At 42.2% G+C, this 17,017-nt stretch overlaps 1 protein-coding gene across 8 annotated transcripts; it reads left to right on the top strand.

Annotated features, from left to right (window-relative positions):
* The first annotated feature begins 274 nt into the window (after nt 1-274).
* DRC5 (dynein regulatory complex subunit 5) lies at nt 275-14,832 on the top strand. Of its 8 annotated transcripts, none has more exons than XM_083605735.1 (6): nt 279-289; nt 6,757-7,042; nt 7,882-8,450; nt 10,356-10,805; nt 12,485-12,550; nt 14,561-14,832. In XM_083605735.1, exons 2-5 carry the CDS (start codon nt 6,865-6,867, stop codon nt 12,533-12,535), a joined length of 1,248 nt encoding a protein of 415 aa, XP_083461861.1. In that variant the 5' UTR covers nt 279-289; nt 6,757-6,864; the 3' UTR covers nt 12,536-12,550; nt 14,561-14,832. The 8 variants fall into 8 exon arrangements, with proteins under 8 accessions (XP_083461857.1, XP_083461854.1, XP_083461861.1 ...); XM_083605734.1 differs by lacking the exon at nt 279-289 and adding an exon at nt 296-438 and having other exon boundaries at nt 14,561-14,682; XM_083605731.1 differs by lacking the exon at nt 12,485-12,550 and having other exon boundaries at nt 275-374.
* The last annotated feature ends 2,185 nt before the right edge of the window (nt 14,833-17,017 follow it).

Genomic DNA, 17,017 nt, shown 5'->3' with positions numbered 1-17,017 from the left:
GGGAGGAGCCCATTATTTGGGCGGGGAGGGACGACAACGCTTTACGGTACGTCGCCCTGACGATTTTTGTTTCAAACGCAAAGGGGATAAATCAGTCGTAAGCCCCGCCCCTGGGCGTTTCTTCGCGCCCACCCCTCTGAAGCGGGAATGGGCGGCTCCCGCATGCTGATTGGAGGCTGCGCTAAAAGCCCCTGGCGGGGCGGGGCCGCGCTTGCATCTCTGGCGCCGGCCCTTGGTAACGCTTCGTTTCCCTAGCAACCGCCCGCCCCTCACCCCGAGGACTAAGCAGGCAAATGGGATAGCGCGGCCCCAGGGACGGGCGTGTGCTGGGACCAGTCGGGAAAGGGGAGAAGAGGGAACCTCGAGACTTTCGGGTTAGCAAAATGTGAAGGTAGCACTCGGGGTGCAGAGGGGCCATCCGTGAAAGGGAAACAACAGGTCGAAGGTTTATTGGTTTGTTTATTGATTTATTGCATCTGTGCCCCACCTTTTCCCTCCAAGGAGCTCAAGGTGGTGTGCATGTTTCTCCCTGCATGGCTAAATGACCCTTGGGGTCCCCCTTCCAGCTCTTCAATTCTAAGCTTCTATGACTCCCCCTCCTCACTGAATCCCCACAACAGCTCTGTGAGGTGACTTATAGGCTGAGAGGCACTGACTGGCCCAAGGTCACTCAGTGAGCTTCTTGCCTAAGTGGGGATTTGAACTCTGGTCTCGTGGGTCCTAGTCAGGCTACGCCACACTAGCTCAGCAGGTACGGGACCACACAAAGCAATTGGAAGAACGATGATGAAGGCAACCCCTAAGCCCTTTCCCCAGATCTCCTTCTGCCGCCGCCTCTTTTGATATATATTCCAACTCTATAATTCTATGATTCTCTCTTTCTCTGTGTGTGTGTGTATTTTCACAGGCTATAATATTGAGGAAAGAACGGGGTTCCTTTAAAGTAAGAGGCAGGCAGTTCTGCTGTCATAAATGTGAGATCTTGGCCTTCTAATTACTCTGGACTAGGTGCCAAAGGCTGATGGTTCCCTTTTTGTGCAGTTTCGGTGAATTTGGAACAGTCACTTTATCCATTCCACAGGCACACACTGAGAGGCCAGGAGAAAGCTCACCCTTTTGCCATCCTTGAAGTTTGGGGTGGTTTAGGGGTAACTAAAAGTATTTCCAGGACTGCAAACTAGAATTCATATTGGGAATGCAAAAGGGGTGGGGGGAGCCTTTTCAGTAAACATTTAAAATATGGCTAAAGTGGCCGTGTGCATGTGAAGAAATACTGAGAGCTTTTGGAGAATAGCAAATGGTGCAAAGCTGTTGATTAGTGGATTTTAATTCCTTTCTCTTTCACAATATTTGTATTTAGTGCTTGAATTATGGGGAAAGAGAGATAGGGGAACTTTTAATGACAAGACACCTCCCATGGACTGCCCCCCAATTTAGACAAGACAAGCCCCTCCCAGGCTTCTAAAAACATCATGAAAAATAGATCACCTTCTCCTGTAATTGGAGCATTGCTTGCATAGAACCGTAGAATTGTAGAGTTGGAAGCGACCACGAGGGTCATCTAGCCCTACCCCCTGCAATTGTTGAGTGGGTGTTGCAGCTACTCAGTACTGCACTATTAGAAGGTAGGGTTTATATAATGTTCATTTCAGTGGACTTTGTGTTGCAACTAAAAGCAGAAAATCTTTCCCAGTAAGCAGGTTTTATTTCTTAAATTAAAAGAAAGTTGAATTGAAAGGGCTTGACTATTAAAAAGCAGCTTAAAATAAAAAAATTGAATGAAGTACTTAAGGACATGGAAGAAAGTCAGTGATGTTTTTTCTTCTATGATTAAATCTATGGCTTATACATCCTTGCGCAAATTGTATAGATTGGAAATTGACTACATTTTGGCATTTTGTTGCATCTCTTTTAGCAGTACTTTTGCAATGCACTTGATATAGGCACAATGTGGGTGGAAAGTTACATATACACTTATATGCTATCTTCTAATTAACTGCATCTTAACATGCTGTTTAATGTAAAATGTCAAGAAAGGAGACTACATATATTATATGCCAGTGTGCCATTTATGGGAGCAGTTATGTTTTCAGCCAATGTTCATTGAATCTGAGATGATGAGTGAATAAGAAAGGCTATTTATCAAATAATAGCATATCACTCTGAGTGTATAACCACTTGGTATGCTAGTAATCTACATTGTCCTGTGAAAAAATGAGAACTTTACATTTCCATACTGGAAGTGGAAAGCTGAAAAAACTGGAGGAGGGGGCATAAACTACCTGTTTGTACTTTGGCAGGGCAATATAATCTGTTTACTAAGTGGTCACATACATGTGGTAACTTGGTAGAAAGTTATCCAATCATCCATGAATATATGAATGTGAACCCAAAGCAGTACAGGGGAATATATGTATGTACTGACAAAATAAGAAAATGAAGTATAGAACAGCCATGGTGATATGTGATTGTTGCATCAGGAGATCCTGTAAATTGATTCAGTGTGATAAATGACTCACTGCAAGACCTTGCACCTTACAACTCCCCAGGCATTTGATCACAGAGTTAATTCAGACACCTTGTGGAATCTTCATCACACCATAGCAACCTTGCTCTGCTATATTTGTAATGACACTGAATGTGGAGTGAGTGAAACACACATGCTTTGTAAAAGCAAAAAGTAAGTTTGAACACTGTGTTGAGGTTTCTGCCTCATTTTCCTAGAACATTGCAATCCCTTCATAATACAGCGTACACAGCTCATGAGTACAATAGAAAACAGCTTTTAGCGGAGAAATTATTGGCAATAGGTAGAGTCAGAAAAGTTTTATTTATTTATTAGAACTATAAGCAGTTTATTTTATTTATGTGTCTATAAAACCAGATATACTACTTAATAAAGTAAACATCTCTAAGTGGTTTACATAAAAACAATGAAATTGCAAACAGAATTATTCAATTAAAATTTCCAAAAAAAAAAAGCCTAGATAAAAACAAGCACCCAAGGTATAAAACATTATTAATCTTGACTACCAAATGAGCTTGCACTACTGTACGTAGGATGGAAAGAGCCCTGCTTTCTGCCAAAGCTATGGACACTTGTCTTTTTCAGTTTGCAGTGTATTCAGTCCACATGTGATTAATGGTAATTTGGTGGTTTCACATTTCAGTCTCCCAGGCAGGCTGCAGTTGAAACTGCAGAATCACAACTCACTGTAGTCCACAAAAGCTCATGCAGTAATAAATCTGTGGGTCTTTAAGGTGCCACAAGACATGTTAACATGGCTTCCCTACTGGAAATGGTTGCAACCAAATCAGTTTTCTAGCACAGGTTGATGCTAAACAGTTGGATGCTAAATTGATGCCATTTTATTTGTATGCAGAGGAAATTGAACGGCCCCCTTTCCCCATAAGGAGATGTGGTGCCACTGTCGGTAGCAGCCTTTAGGTGGATTAGTTTAGGACAAGTGTATGTGCCATGCCATGCCTGTCACGTGGATTGTAAGAACATGGTGTGGTGTCATACTTCTAATTGAGATTTGAATTGTAAATAATCTTACACCCAGGCTTTATTTTGGCTATACTAAGGGTACTAGTGATTTTTGGATAGCCCTAGAATAGTGGATTTGTGTACAAAAGGGAAGAAGTCTAGGCTCCATCACATCTGACGATGACTGCTGGATCCTAAAGCTTGCTATTTTTGTTGTTGTTGTTGTTTAGTTGTTTAGTCGTGTCCAATTCTTCGTGACCCCATGGACCAGAGCACGCCAGGCACTCCTGTCTTCCACTGCCTCCCGCAGTTTTTTGGTCAAACTCAGGCTGGTAGCTTCGAGAACACTGTCCAACCATCTCGTCCTCAAAGCTTGCCATTTGGTCACCAGCAATAAGACTCCGTGGGAATTTTGCAACAAAGCATCACACTTTGCAGCAGATAATCACAAAATTGCAGCATTTAGAAGAGTTTCAGGACATGTAAACTAAAGGGATGTGTGGTAAACTGCCTACAGAGCAGAACTTCTTTTGAATGGAGCCTCTCTTTTTAAAAGCAGCCCTCCATGCTGCCTTTAAGCTGTTCCTAAAACTCGGGGGAATTTCAGAAGTACTCCTCAGAACAGTCGGAAATAGAAATGATACTTCCCTGACCATGTGTGGAAATGCTTTTCCTGCATAAAGTGGCTTTTTGGATTCAAGCCATAGGCTTTATGAGCTACAACTGGCATTAGAGGTTTTAATGAACTGTTCTCCACTTGCAGGCTCCTTTTTTAAAAGTCAGTAGAGATTTAGTTGAAATTCACCTACAGCTGCTGTCTTGCTTTATGGAATATTTAATCATGAGATGTTTTATTTTTTTAATACAATTTTGAATATGCACATTTTGACAATTAAATTCACAGTTGTTCCCAATAAAAAAATTAGAATCCTGCTCATTATTAATCGTTTATGCAGTTATCCTGCTCATGGTGCTTTATAGAAATAAACTCATTTCCATGCCTGCCTCTTGGAAGAAGCTACAGTTGCACAGTGGTTCTTTTACTATTGTCCAGTAATATTTGGACTATTTGGGAAGTGCAGAAAGCTTTTGAGTTTTCGTGCTTCGTGACCCCAGGGGGTTGTTCTTGCATTTGCCAACTGTTTTCTCCCTTCCATATTCTGGGATTGATGAAGATTGGAGTGACAAGATGGTTCTGGTCACAGCAGTCAGATCTGTAGAAGCCCTACAGATCTCTGACTGAGGAGCAGCGCTGGGCTGGCTTCACGCAGGAAGGAGGAATCACAGAGAGCAGAAACCACAGTTATGAGAGCTGTTGCATTCTCCTGGTTTTCTGTGTGGCTTTTGGGGTTAAGAATCTTAGTTGCCTGCAAGTGTACAGTGATTGCTCCACAATAGCTGATTTTCCACCCCCACTATGATTAGCTGGTCTCCAGTGGATATTATTCCATGTCATTTGGCCCTCGGGCAGCATTGTCTCACAATTTCTGTAGACACCTAAGTATCCATTTGACCTGGCCTCTCCCTGCCCTTCATTTCAGTGTTCTTTGCTTTGCTCTGGCACCTGCTGCTTGCTGCTACCATCTGAGAAGCCTTTGCAGACACATTATCAGTAACACAACATGAATAACTTGCATTCTTCAAAGGGTTTGTAGAGGTCTGCTCTTGTGATTTAGCAGGTTGTTTTTATCAGCACTACCCCAGACAGTTTGGGGGCTGAAAAATGGCCCATTGCAAATGTTTCAAAGGCACCAGGGTTTTCACACACCAAAGGCTGCTTCTTATGTGTGCTTGAAAGCAAAATGGAGCAGCTTCATGAACAGGAAGGAAATAATGAGCTTGATCTCTGCTGTGGCACTGGCTTCTCTCTTTGTAACGGGAAGGTAGTATATAAGATCAAAGCACTTCTCAGCAGAAGTGTGCCGGATTGGGGCACTAGTTTCCGCGCAACTGCAGGTGTCTTTGTAGAAGGTTACGAGGATGTCTTGTGCACGTGAACGTTTTCCACTCTCAATTCACACACCGTATCCAACTGCTGTGCCATCTAAAGCAAGCCTCATTGAGCTTACTGGGATTTACTCCTGGGTAGAGATGCACTGGTATTGCTTATTGTATGGGGTTTTTTTTAGCTCCAGCTTTTTTTTTTTAACATGTTTTCTTTAAAAGCCTAGATGAGCACTTTGGTAAAATGAGAGAACGCTCAACTTTTAAACCTTGAAGAGATTAAGAGGCTGAGCATTCCCCTATTATGCCACAGTATTCACCTAGCATTTTAATGAAAAATCTCAGTAAGGACCTGCAGGATTGCCCACTTCTATAATGGTTTCCATGTTAAAATATAATTGTAACCTTATTTAGCTCAGCAGGGGGGAACTTTTGGACTTCCAGATGTTTCAGGACTAAAATTCCCACCTGCCTCAGCTAGCACAGCTAATGATTGGGGGGTGAGTTGTAATCCAACAACATCTGGATGGCCACAGGTTCCCCACTGATGATCTGGTTCTTTGGGGGCCCTGAGCTCTGTTCTGTGATGGCATGCATTTCTAGTTTATTTTTTAAAAGAGAGTTGGGGGGGCAAGTTACAGTTATCCCCTTGCTTCAGAGCTATCCCCTCCAGTCAAAATGTGCAGACTATACTTTGCTATTGTGTTGTGCCTCTGTTTTGGCACTTCAACTCCTAGGATGTGGAATGGATGAACGGCAACTTGGATACTATGTTGTCTGCATGATCCTTAAGAAATACGGGTACTGCAGGTGAGATTGGTGTGTGAAATTGGACTAGTTCAGAGAAAGGAGAATGAGACTGCCAGATTCTCTTCTGTGCTTGCTTGGTGTTTTTTTTTTAAATGTATAAATATATTTTTACATCATGTGAGCCCCCTGCACTGACACCCTGCTGCATTTTGATGTGAAACCACCACTTCAGTGTGCTTATAAATCCAATTTGCGTATGACTCACTTCATATAATTGCTTCATCTTAGGAGACATTTAATAGCTCAGGAAAAGGTGACACAAACTTCTGATGTAAACAACTTCCAGTTATTAAATGTTCTTATATTCTCAGAACTTGGTCCAGTGAAACAGTCTGTCTACCTTCCTTGTTTTGTTATGTGCATTGGTGGAGCTAATAATTGATTGGACTACATCAAAGATTTAAATAATGCAGTTGTAAGGGACTTCCTCCTCCCTACACTTGTAGTATAATGCACCACATCAAATATTTTATTAGTATCAGTGAGTGGTACTGACTTCTGGATTTTTCTAGGAAGAATGGCTGCTGAACTTTAGTGTTCCAGTTTGCGCAGAACTTTCAAACCATTCTAAGAGAGAGAGAGAGAGGAGAGAGAGAGGGATTTTACCCCAGCACTTCAAGATGCAGGAGCCAGTTGCTGCAGACCCCAATGCAGTCCCTCCCCCAAGCCGTACCAGAAACCCAGCAGCTAACCCTCGGCGAATGCGGCGGATTATAGCTGAGGATCCTGAGTGGAGTCTAGCTATAGTGCCACAGCTCACAGAGCTCTGCATACAGCACATAATCAACAACTTTGAAAGTAAGTAATTTATCCTCCTCTGGTTTCTCTTGCTGAGAATGTACCTTTAGATCACAGGTTGCAATTATACATGCAATTGAGGACTGAGTTTTTAAAAATAAAACTAAGTGGAATGGCTCTTTAAAAATGTCAGGGAATTATTCCATAGACCAAGGGTAGCTAATGTGGTGCCCTCCACTCCCTTTCTTCCTGACCATGTAGTTGATGGGAACTGTAGTCCTAAGAACTTTTGGAGGGTACCACTTTGGCTGCTGCCGCTCTAGACCAAGTCATTCCCGCTGCTGCTGCTGCTGCTTGATAACCAGTCAATACCTTTATTTTTGCCTTGTTTTGAAGCATTGTAGTCTACAGTATAACACAAAACTTTCATTTGTTCCTAGGGAATCCTGGAAACTGTTGTTCTGGGAGTAGGGCTTGGTCTTCCTAATGGAATTCTTAGCATCCTCAGCAAATTACTCCTCTCAAGTTTATTTAGTGGAAGCACTGCTAAACTTGTACAAACTCAAATGTGTGTTGCTTTCAACATATGATGCTATGTCTGAATAATTGTTTAATCTGCTGGTGCTATTCTAATGCTAAAATGTTATCTGCTTGTTTTATTTACTGCTGTTATTTGAGTTTTTTAGTGTTGCTGTTTTTTCTTATTCTCTTGTAATAATTGAGATGCGTATTCTGTTGTTTTATTGGTTAGTGTAACTTGCTTTGGGTAGGATAATTTAAAAATCAAACAAACAAACAAATTATCTATCTATACCTAGTAAATAGATCTTCATGGTGCTATAAAAAGCAGCAAACAGACACCACATTCCGAAAGGTTCACTTCTCTTCTTTCCAACCAGGTAATCCTATTTTGAATAGCCTCCTTCCTGATCACCAAAGGAAGGTGCTGGACAAGGTCTCCACAAGTCTGCCCCTTACTGTGACTGCCAACCTGATTAGTGATGAAGGTTATTGGAAACGATGTTGCATTGCGAGATGGGCAGTTTGTGATGTGTCCCGCTATGGAAACAGCTGGAAACGGATGTTTTTTGAACGTCACTTGGAGAACATCTTGAAGTTCTACATTCCAGACACCACTAACCCCAACCAGGTCCTGGATGTCATCCCACTCTGCAAGGAATATGTGAAGAAGCTAGATATCGACCAGTTCCTTCCACCTGTGAAAATAGATCAGAAGAAGGAAGACGAAGAAGCCTCTGATACAGAAAGTGATTCTGGAATGGATGAACCTTCCATGGACCATTTTGATATGAGTATGCTCACTCCAGCGCTCTGTCACCTAGAGGAGCTGCACTTATCTTATGGCGTTAAAGATTGTGGCATGAATTTTGAGTGGAATCTTTTTGAGTTCACCTACCGGGACTGCTGCTCCCTGGCCAATGCTGTCAAGAAGTGTCCAACTTTAAAAGTAACTTGCCATATACATTCTATAATTTTTAGAAACCCTGAACCTAGAATGATGGTTCCCAAGGGTCAGAGGACAATTTTAAACCTTTAGTGAATAATTTTGTCCAAATCATTACCTGACATCTGTACAGTAGGCCCACAACTTAGGTTACATTCCGGGGATCGTGCCTAAAGCCAAAATTGCATTTAGTCAAAGCACATTAGGTTCAATGGTGGGTGGGACTGCCAAAGTCTTTCCCCCCCCCCCCCCGATGCCTGCCCCCTTTCCACTCATTTTTTATTTTTTTTAACCTTTTTTATGCTAAGCATGGAAAGCTGAATGCACACAAATGGGCATAAGGTGTAGGCTTACTGTACTTCCATGGCCACAGAGAGCCCCCTTTGCACCATACTTGTATACTAATCTCAAACACTCTTATATTGAAGTAGATGCCATTACAACTAAGTGATGGGAGCCACCCTTCCTTAGCTTTAGCTGGTGTAGATGGGGTCAACTACATGGATTCTTCCCACCTGATCCCAGCTGTGCAAGGTTGATGTGCAAATGACCTATGTGATTGACCCTGCTTATGTGGCACACCTGTCAAGTGGCCTGGAAAAAGGGACATGCCTTTTTTTGTATGAGATTGTGGTGGCCATTTGGGGGCAAGGCTCTTGCACTGAAAAAAAGCACTTTTGGGGGTTGGAATTGTGGTGTGGGTCATATGACTTGCCCCGGAGCGTGGCCCAGAAGACGTGTGAACTGTTTTTTGTAATTAAAAAGTTGGACAGTATGACATGATACTAGAGCTTTAAACATTAAAGCAGTGAGATGAAGCCTTGGTAAATAAGCTCCTAAATCTCAACTTCAAGTCCCATGGATTTAAATTGAACACCCCCCCCCCAAAAAAAAAACAACAACGCCAAATAAGGCAAGGTTTGGGAGATCCACTATTTAATCTCTTGACATTTCCATTTTACTTAAAAGCAGCCACAGAGCCACCAGACTGGAGCTACAGTGCCAGGAGAGGAGGCATTTAACCACATATTTCAGCATATTGCTCTGATCAAAATCCCTCCCTCAAGTGGCAGTCTAGATCAGGAAAATCACTTGGGGGAAAGAGTTAGGTCTTCCTCCTCCTGCGGTACAGGCCTAATCCAACACGGGTGGCCCTCTTTAGCAACTCTTTAAGAGAAAAAAAAACAAATGAAGAGAGATTGAATTGTGGGTCTCCCACATCTTGTTGAGTTTGGTCCTAATGTTGCTTGCATTAAAACAACAGCCTTAAGGTTCCTTTTCAAACTGCTCCTCACCAATATATTTATAATCTAGACATCTGCATAAGAGGGTTAAATGAGGAAGCAAGGTAAGCAATAGCCGCTACTGGTTGCTAGAGACCTACAGTTCCTCTAAAAAAATAAGAGGATGGGTGGAATGACCTTTCAACTCTGCACCCTCAAACCACCCTCAGTAGTGTACAAAAGCTATCCATTGGCTTATAACACTTGAAAGACTTGTGTTGTATCTCACTCTTGATGACTGAACCACCCCTCTACCTGCCAGCTTAGATCACATAAAGGCTTGAGCCTGCTTAGGGGCAATGGAGAAATCTTTGATTCTAAATTCCAATATTTCTGAGAAAATTAGGCAAAATTAACCACAGACTTGCTGTCTGAACTACGGAGCCTTTCAGACAATTCCTTGTGGTTCCAGATTGTTAGAGCAGTTTAAAAGCCTTTTACCGGAAATACAGGTTACGCTTATTGCTTCTGATATGTGAACTTTTTCAAAAAACAGCTAAGGCAATGAACTGTCCAAACCCCTTGCCTTTCAGTGAAAACTGAGTGGTTCAAGGCACAAATAAAATAAAAATTGTCTGAAATATTTTTCTTTATCAAAACGTGTAACCTTATTCTTCTGCTGCAGGTCTTCAAACTGTCCCGAAGCAAAGTGGATGACGAAAAATCTCGTGTGCTGATCCATGAACTATTAGACCACCCCTCGCTAATAGAACTAAACTTATCTCACAATCTGATAGCAGACCGGGGAGCACGAGCTGTTGGCAAACTGATCAACCGCAGCAAGATAGTAACCCTTAACCTTTGTGATAACAGGATCCGTGCTCAAGGAGCCCAGGCGATTGCTCACGCCTTGTCCAAGAATTCCATTCTGACGTCCCTCAATCTGCGTCTCAACTGCATTGAGGATGAGGGAGGCCAAGCCATTTGCCACGCCCTCTTGGCTAACGACACTCTGACAAATCTTCACTTGGGTGGCAATGAGTTGTCAGAGCCAACGGCCACCCTTTTCTCTCAGGTCCTTGCTCAGAACACAGCTCTGACTCACATCAACCTCTCCTGCAACCACATTGGGCTAGTACGCAATCTCTTTTCCTACAAGGGGGATGGGCACATAGCACTTGTATAGAATGTTCAAAGCACTTTACGTGCATTATCTTAAGTAATCCTTACAACCTTGTAAAGTAGGTCAGATGATGTTTCTTTTGAAGCTGGGAGATAGTGGCTTGTCATCTCACAGTGAATTTTTGGTTGGGATAGACTTGGACTGGCCTACATGTGTAGGAGAATGAGGTGGGGGTTGGAAATATTAAACTCCCTGCTAGCAGAAGAGGGTCACATCACAGGGAGCTTCTAGCTTAATCCACTCCTCCTTGTGCTAGTTTTTAATTTGCAGACTTTTGTGTTTAACTCAAAACCGAAGTAGCACAGTCCATTTTGTACTGCAAATTGAAAGAGAGAGAGAGAGAGAGAGTAGGAACATTTGTAGTATACAAAATTATGGGATTTTAGCAGGAAAGCTATAGGATGCACACTTAGACTTTTGCAAGTGCAAATGGTATTGAAAGTGTGATTGCATATATAACCACCCTGATAGTATGATGAGCACAAATCGTGATGAATGTACAATAATGCCTTGTAGGGCCCCTAAAATACTTTCTGTGGTTTGCTAGCAATAGGCCCAGAATATATATCTGGCTTACACTGAAGGATGAACATTCTTATTTCTCTGCCTAGCAGCAGAGGAAGCTGCTGCGGAATGGGCTGTTTCAAATTGTGTTCAGGAACTCTACATTGCAGCATTATGTGTGAATACATTTTACACATCTTTTCTTAATTTGATAATGTGGCAACAGGTGATTGATGCAACCTGTTAGGAATGTATTTCTGTTCATTTCTATATAATGTTGCCGCAGAAAATAGCATACCAGCTGCTTTGCCATCTTTTCCTAGTTTGTGCTTGCAACAAAGGCAGAGAGTGGGTAACTTGCCCCAGGACTGTCTGAAATCCTGTATTTTACCAAAGGGCAGAGGTTTGAATCCTACCCTCAGTGGCTGTCTTTTGAGAAGTTGGCAACTCTCTACATGGTAGAGCTACATATATTAGTCTTTGTTGCTTGCTTTATGTTTACCCAAGCATGCTTTAGATTTTCTTGTCCCATCTTTCACGAAGCAAAATATTCTACTGGATCAGTTCATGTGGATAAAAGTGTGCAAACTCTTAATATTCAGAGTTGTGATCCAATCTCTGAAAACTCCAGCAGCTTTTGTATGTTCATTGGCAGGTTTTGCTTGGTCTGCTGTATCTTTTCCAATCTTCTGCAGTAACATGGCCGCCAGATTCCAGGTAGCTAATGGGCTTAAACAAAATGACAATATTCCGATTTCTGAAGATGGTGTGATTGATTTCCCCAGAAATTATACTAAATTCTGGGTGTCTGCAAGTGTAGGATCCTTCATCTAATTGAGTGATGACTTTTTCTTAAATCCAGACTGGGACGGGGCGGGCAGAAGGGGTTGAGAAGCAAGACGATACAGAACAGAACGCCACTCCAGAGACATGTCAGCCCATGTCACAGCTCAGGAATCTCTACTTTTCATCACATGCTTTTAAGATCTGTCTGGTGCATGTATCACGATGCTATCACCTGCTTTTAGTTCTTGCCATGCCAATACTGTTCCCTTTGGATCTGTCACATGCTTTTTAGATGCCTCAGAGGTTGAGGGAGTTAATGACTTCTTGTCTCTTTCCCCCAGGATGCCAAAATCTTACCGAATTGCCTAAGCAAACACTTTATCATCTCTTGACATGGTAATGAGGAGGTAGGAAGATGTCACTGTCATAATGACACTTTCATAACGGGGAGCGTGACACACCATCCATTCTGTGAGCATTTGGCAATAAGCAGCAGTAGCTTGATGAATAGGTGACAGGAGAGGGTGACAAATCTGCTTGCTTTGGTGAGCATCCCTCTCTACTCCAAGAGGCACAGTTTCGGGCTAAAGGGACAAGTGCCTGGAACTGGGAAGGAGGGCGCAACGCATTCTAAGCACCTCAGAATCTCAGCACAGCGGGGTTTCAGAGGCAACCTCCACACAAGGAACTCATCCCTGTCCTCATGCTTGGACTCTTCTAACACACACACACACACTGTGATCTGTTCCCATGCATAAGCTCCTGCTATCCCCAGGGTCATTGTCCCTGTTTGTCCTCCTGTCAGCCATCCCTTTCTTTTGCCTATGCATAATGAACTCAGACTGTTAGTTATTGAAGGAGCATGTTGGAAACACCCATCTCTCTCTCTCTCTCTCTCTCTCTCTCTCTCTCTCTCTCTCTGTGTGTGTGTGTGTGTGTGTGTGTCAAACAGTAATTTCTAGCTTAACTGCACAAGCACTCTCTATCTTCAGAAGTGTGCATGCACACGAAAGCTCATACCAAGAACAAACTTAGTTGGTCTCTAAGGTGCTACTGGACAATTTTTTTATTTTTTAAAAATATATTTCTACAAGCACTCCCTATTTTAGAGTAGGGGATGCTCCAGTAACTCAGTGCTCAAAAGGTGGACTCTTTCCATGGACCCCCTCCATGGAAATTTTATTAAAATTTTAAACAATAAAACAACAACCCCAAGGAAGCAATTCCATCAAAAACAAGAACTCTGGTATGAACATTTACACCCAGTTTATAGGTCATACAGCTTATAGGTCACAATAGTTATCAAGGTACATATCATCTCCATGGGCATTCTTGAGAGGGGGAAGAAAAATATTTCCCCTGCTTATTAACATAAGCAAAAAAGGGAAGTCATATGTCACCAAAATCGGTTGTTCCTTTCACAGGTCTACATCTTGTGAGATCTGAGTTAACCACTTCCCACACGTTATTAATCCAGTTATAGAATGGAATTGCAAGCTTTGTTTTCCAATGTTGTGCTATTATGAGTCTTGCAGTGGTTAATAAAAGGCTGGCCAATTCTCTGTGCTGGAGAGAGCGTTAGAGGACTCTTGATATGTGCACAGCATATGAAATGTTTTCACACTGGCAGAGGCAGTTTTGTTGCTCTAAATCTTTGGATGAAGGGTGGTATATACATTTAATAAATGTTATGTACAGGATGATTTATTATAATTTTGAAAGTTCTTCAGTTTTATAGGACCTCCTAGTGGCATGCTGTTTATTGAGCGTTCTTCATGATTTGTACTTAGGATGTTATGGAAGCAGTTAGACCTGATCACACTTTCAATACCACTTGCATTTGCAAAGGTTTTGGGCTGGTCATACTTACTCATTTGCAAAATGATGATGATGATGATGATGATGATGATAATAATAATAATCTAAAAATGCTAAAATCTGATAACTTTTCCTACCACAAATGTTCAGGTGGGTTTTTTGCCGCTCTAGATGGTGATAAGGTGATAATATTGGGCAAGCATTGCAAAAGAACTACTGAAGTTGAATAATGTGTGGATGCCCAGTGTAAATCCACCACTACTTCATTATAATCACAGTAGTGACATCCTCTGAATTTACCTTTCTTTATATACCTGTCAACTAAGAGTTCACTTAACATGTTTGATGAAGTAGGCTTCGGCCCATGAAAACTTATGCTATAATAACTTTGTCTAAGGGCGCCACGAGATCTCATTGTCTTTTCTTTTTGTAAATAAAAAATAGCATGTAAGGAAGCATGTTTGCCCCTTCCTCGAGGCATTTTTAGGTCTTAGTTGCAAACCAGCCAAGGTGCTTTGGGGCAATGTGGTTTAAACCCGAGGGTTGCTTGTGTGCATGTGTGTTTTTGACCTTCAGCCTAGTCTTTTTATTGATTCCAGGATGGAGGGAAGCAGCTGCTGGAAGGCATGACTGATAACAAGACAGTGGTAGAATTTGACCTGAGGCTGGCAGAGGTGGGCCAAGAGAGTGAATACCTCATTAACCAGGCCATAAAGACCAACCAGGAACTAGCCCGATTCAAAAGCCTGCAGCACCCGCCCTCTGCACCTGTCCCACATATGGTTGAAGAAAAACACCCCGAACAAGGCTAACATTTCCTGTGTTTTTGTCTTCACCATGTTAGATTAAATGCCTATTTTATTTCTGCTAAGCATTGTGCTCAGAAGTTCCTTCTTAGCTGTGTTTGATCTTGGCTGGCCATAGCTTCCTTTCCTCCTGCCTTTCTCTTCACCTTCCCATGAAGCCTGTGGCACAAGTCCCTTGATCCCATGTCATATTGCACCTGAGCCTGGACCTAACCCTAGCAGGGGCGACGGACAGCACGTGGCTTCCCTGTTTACTCCTTCCTCCTCTTGCTCTGTTGTTCCTCTTTGTCAGATTTTAGATCGGAAGCTGCTAAAGGCAGGGACTTCTTCTACTCTGTAAAGTACACCCTGATGGAGCTAGATTATGGTGATTAATCATTGATTAAATCTTTTAAAATCATTTTTGACAGGCCATTCTGGGAACTGAACGATACTGTAAAAACAGGTTAAGCAAGGCAGAGTATGTTGAAAGTGAGCTAGATCTAACAAAATCCTTCAGGTACAAGATTCTTGTTTAATAATTCACTGATTTTTTTGTGTATCTTTGAATGAAACTTTTCCTCTCTCTTTGCCACCCCACCAACCCTCTTTCCCCCTTGTGATCCCAAAGCAAAAGTCCTCTCAATAGCAGAAACAGCAAGCAGACCAAAAATGACTAAGGTTCAGCCTTCTGTTGCCATCACTGTCTAGTGGTGCTCTCAGCCTGGCCAAGCGGTGGTATTAACATGGGAAAGCAGGGAGCTGTCCATTTGACCCTGCAACTGATGGTGCTGAATCCTGACAGAAGCCCCAAAACTTATTGCAGGATCACATCCTGCAATCCTCTGGTTTATACCCCAGGGCACACACCAGTCTACATTATCAGTGTCCCCCTCCCCCTTTGGTCAAGGAGTATATTAGGAACGCAAACCTATTAATTGTACTTCTAAACTTCAAAAGGGTGTGTGCGCATTGTGGATATATCACAAAACAGCCGTGCTCAAGGTGTACCGGCAATTGTTCCTCTGGAGTTTTGTTCTAGTTTAGATGCTGGGGAGGGGCAGAGTATTTTTTCCATCTGTTCAATTACGTAGTATAAATATTTGTGGCCTGTTAACACATCATCCTAAGCCAATGGGCAACTCATCTAAATCTTGTGACTGTAAATCTGCCTTACTGTTGCTAGCTGTTGCTAAAGTGTGGGTTGATGTGAGGCCAGTGACAGAATCTGCTGTGACTTAAATGGCTTCCTGGGTGCAATTTGCTTTTGGATTTAGCCATCCAAACTTTCTAAGACCCAGTTATGTCTCTTGCAGTTGTTATCTTATTTTCCTTCTCCTGAGGAGATTCTCAGTAATAGGGTCAAGTGATGATTGCTAGGGGGAGGGCAGGCAACACCCTCCAAAGTCACAGTCATGTGCAATGGGAAGGCTCTCATTTTTAGCATCCAAGGGTACATCCCTGATCTGACCTCCAAAGTCTCCTGCTTTTTCAAGCTTCTCTGAAGATAGGATCAGAAAGGCTTTCTCTAACTATTGCCCCAGGTTAGCACACAGCAGTGAAGTCACTTAAAATTCCACTAGGTGCTTTATTGCTTATATAATCTGAGGTTCTTGCTATGTCTCAGTATTTCCCTAGTAACAACAATTGCCATCAGAATGGTTTTCCTTGCTACACATCTTGTCTTTCCTCACTTCTTTAGGGTTGCTTTACATAACACAGTTGCTGTTCATAAACTCAGAAATGCTGTTTGGATAGCTAAAATTCAAGACGTTAGGCACAATCCTGTGTATGTTCCATCGGCCTATGTGACTTTCTAAACACACTTACTACGTAATGCTAAGCTTGCAAAAGTTGCCTTTGAAATCTCCTTGCCCTGTTAACTAACCCAGAAGCCCAGTCATAATGACAATGGTGTCACATTTTTAATTGTTCTATATATGAAGAACTGAACTATCACTTATTCACATTCAACACTAATCCAAAACATGGCTTAACATGAAGAAGTTTTAAGGTCATTATTTACATATAAAACCCTAAACTCTGGGTCAGGTTACCTGAAAGACCAACTTCCTCACCATTGCTGGTGAGCACATTAAGATCAACCAACAAATGCAGCCTAATTAATCTTGTCATGACCTAATTATTAGTGGGTTTTTGCTGGCACATAGGTGGGCCTTTTCACTGATGACACTGGAATGTGCTCGATGCCTGCCTTTTCTAAAATTCTCCCAAGTATTCAATCTTGCCTTGTTTAAAAAAACTGCTTAC

The sequence above is a fragment of the Podarcis filfolensis genome, assembly GCF_964270895.1.
Source record: "Podarcis filfolensis genome assembly, chromosome: 3".
In the NCBI taxonomy this organism is placed as follows: domain Eukaryota; kingdom Metazoa; phylum Chordata; class Lepidosauria; order Squamata; family Lacertidae; genus Podarcis; species Podarcis filfolensis.
Note: the sequence above shows the minus strand (reverse complement) of the source record. Positions and strands in the feature narration are given on the sequence as shown.

Bases quoted from the DNA above. Each gene is read 5' to 3' on its own strand.
- DRC5 (XM_083605731.1), top strand. From the start codon at position 6,865: ATGCAGGAGCCAGTTGCTGCAGACCCCAATGCAGTCCCTCCCCCAAGC. The intron at 7,043-7,881 runs GTAAGTAATTTA...CTTTCCAACCAG, and splicing joins CATAATCAACAACTTTGAAA to GTAATCCTATTTTGAATAGC. The intron at 8,451-10,355 runs GTAACTTGCCAT...CTTCTGCTGCAG, and splicing joins AGAAGTGTCCAACTTTAAAA to GTCTTCAAACTGTCCCGAAG.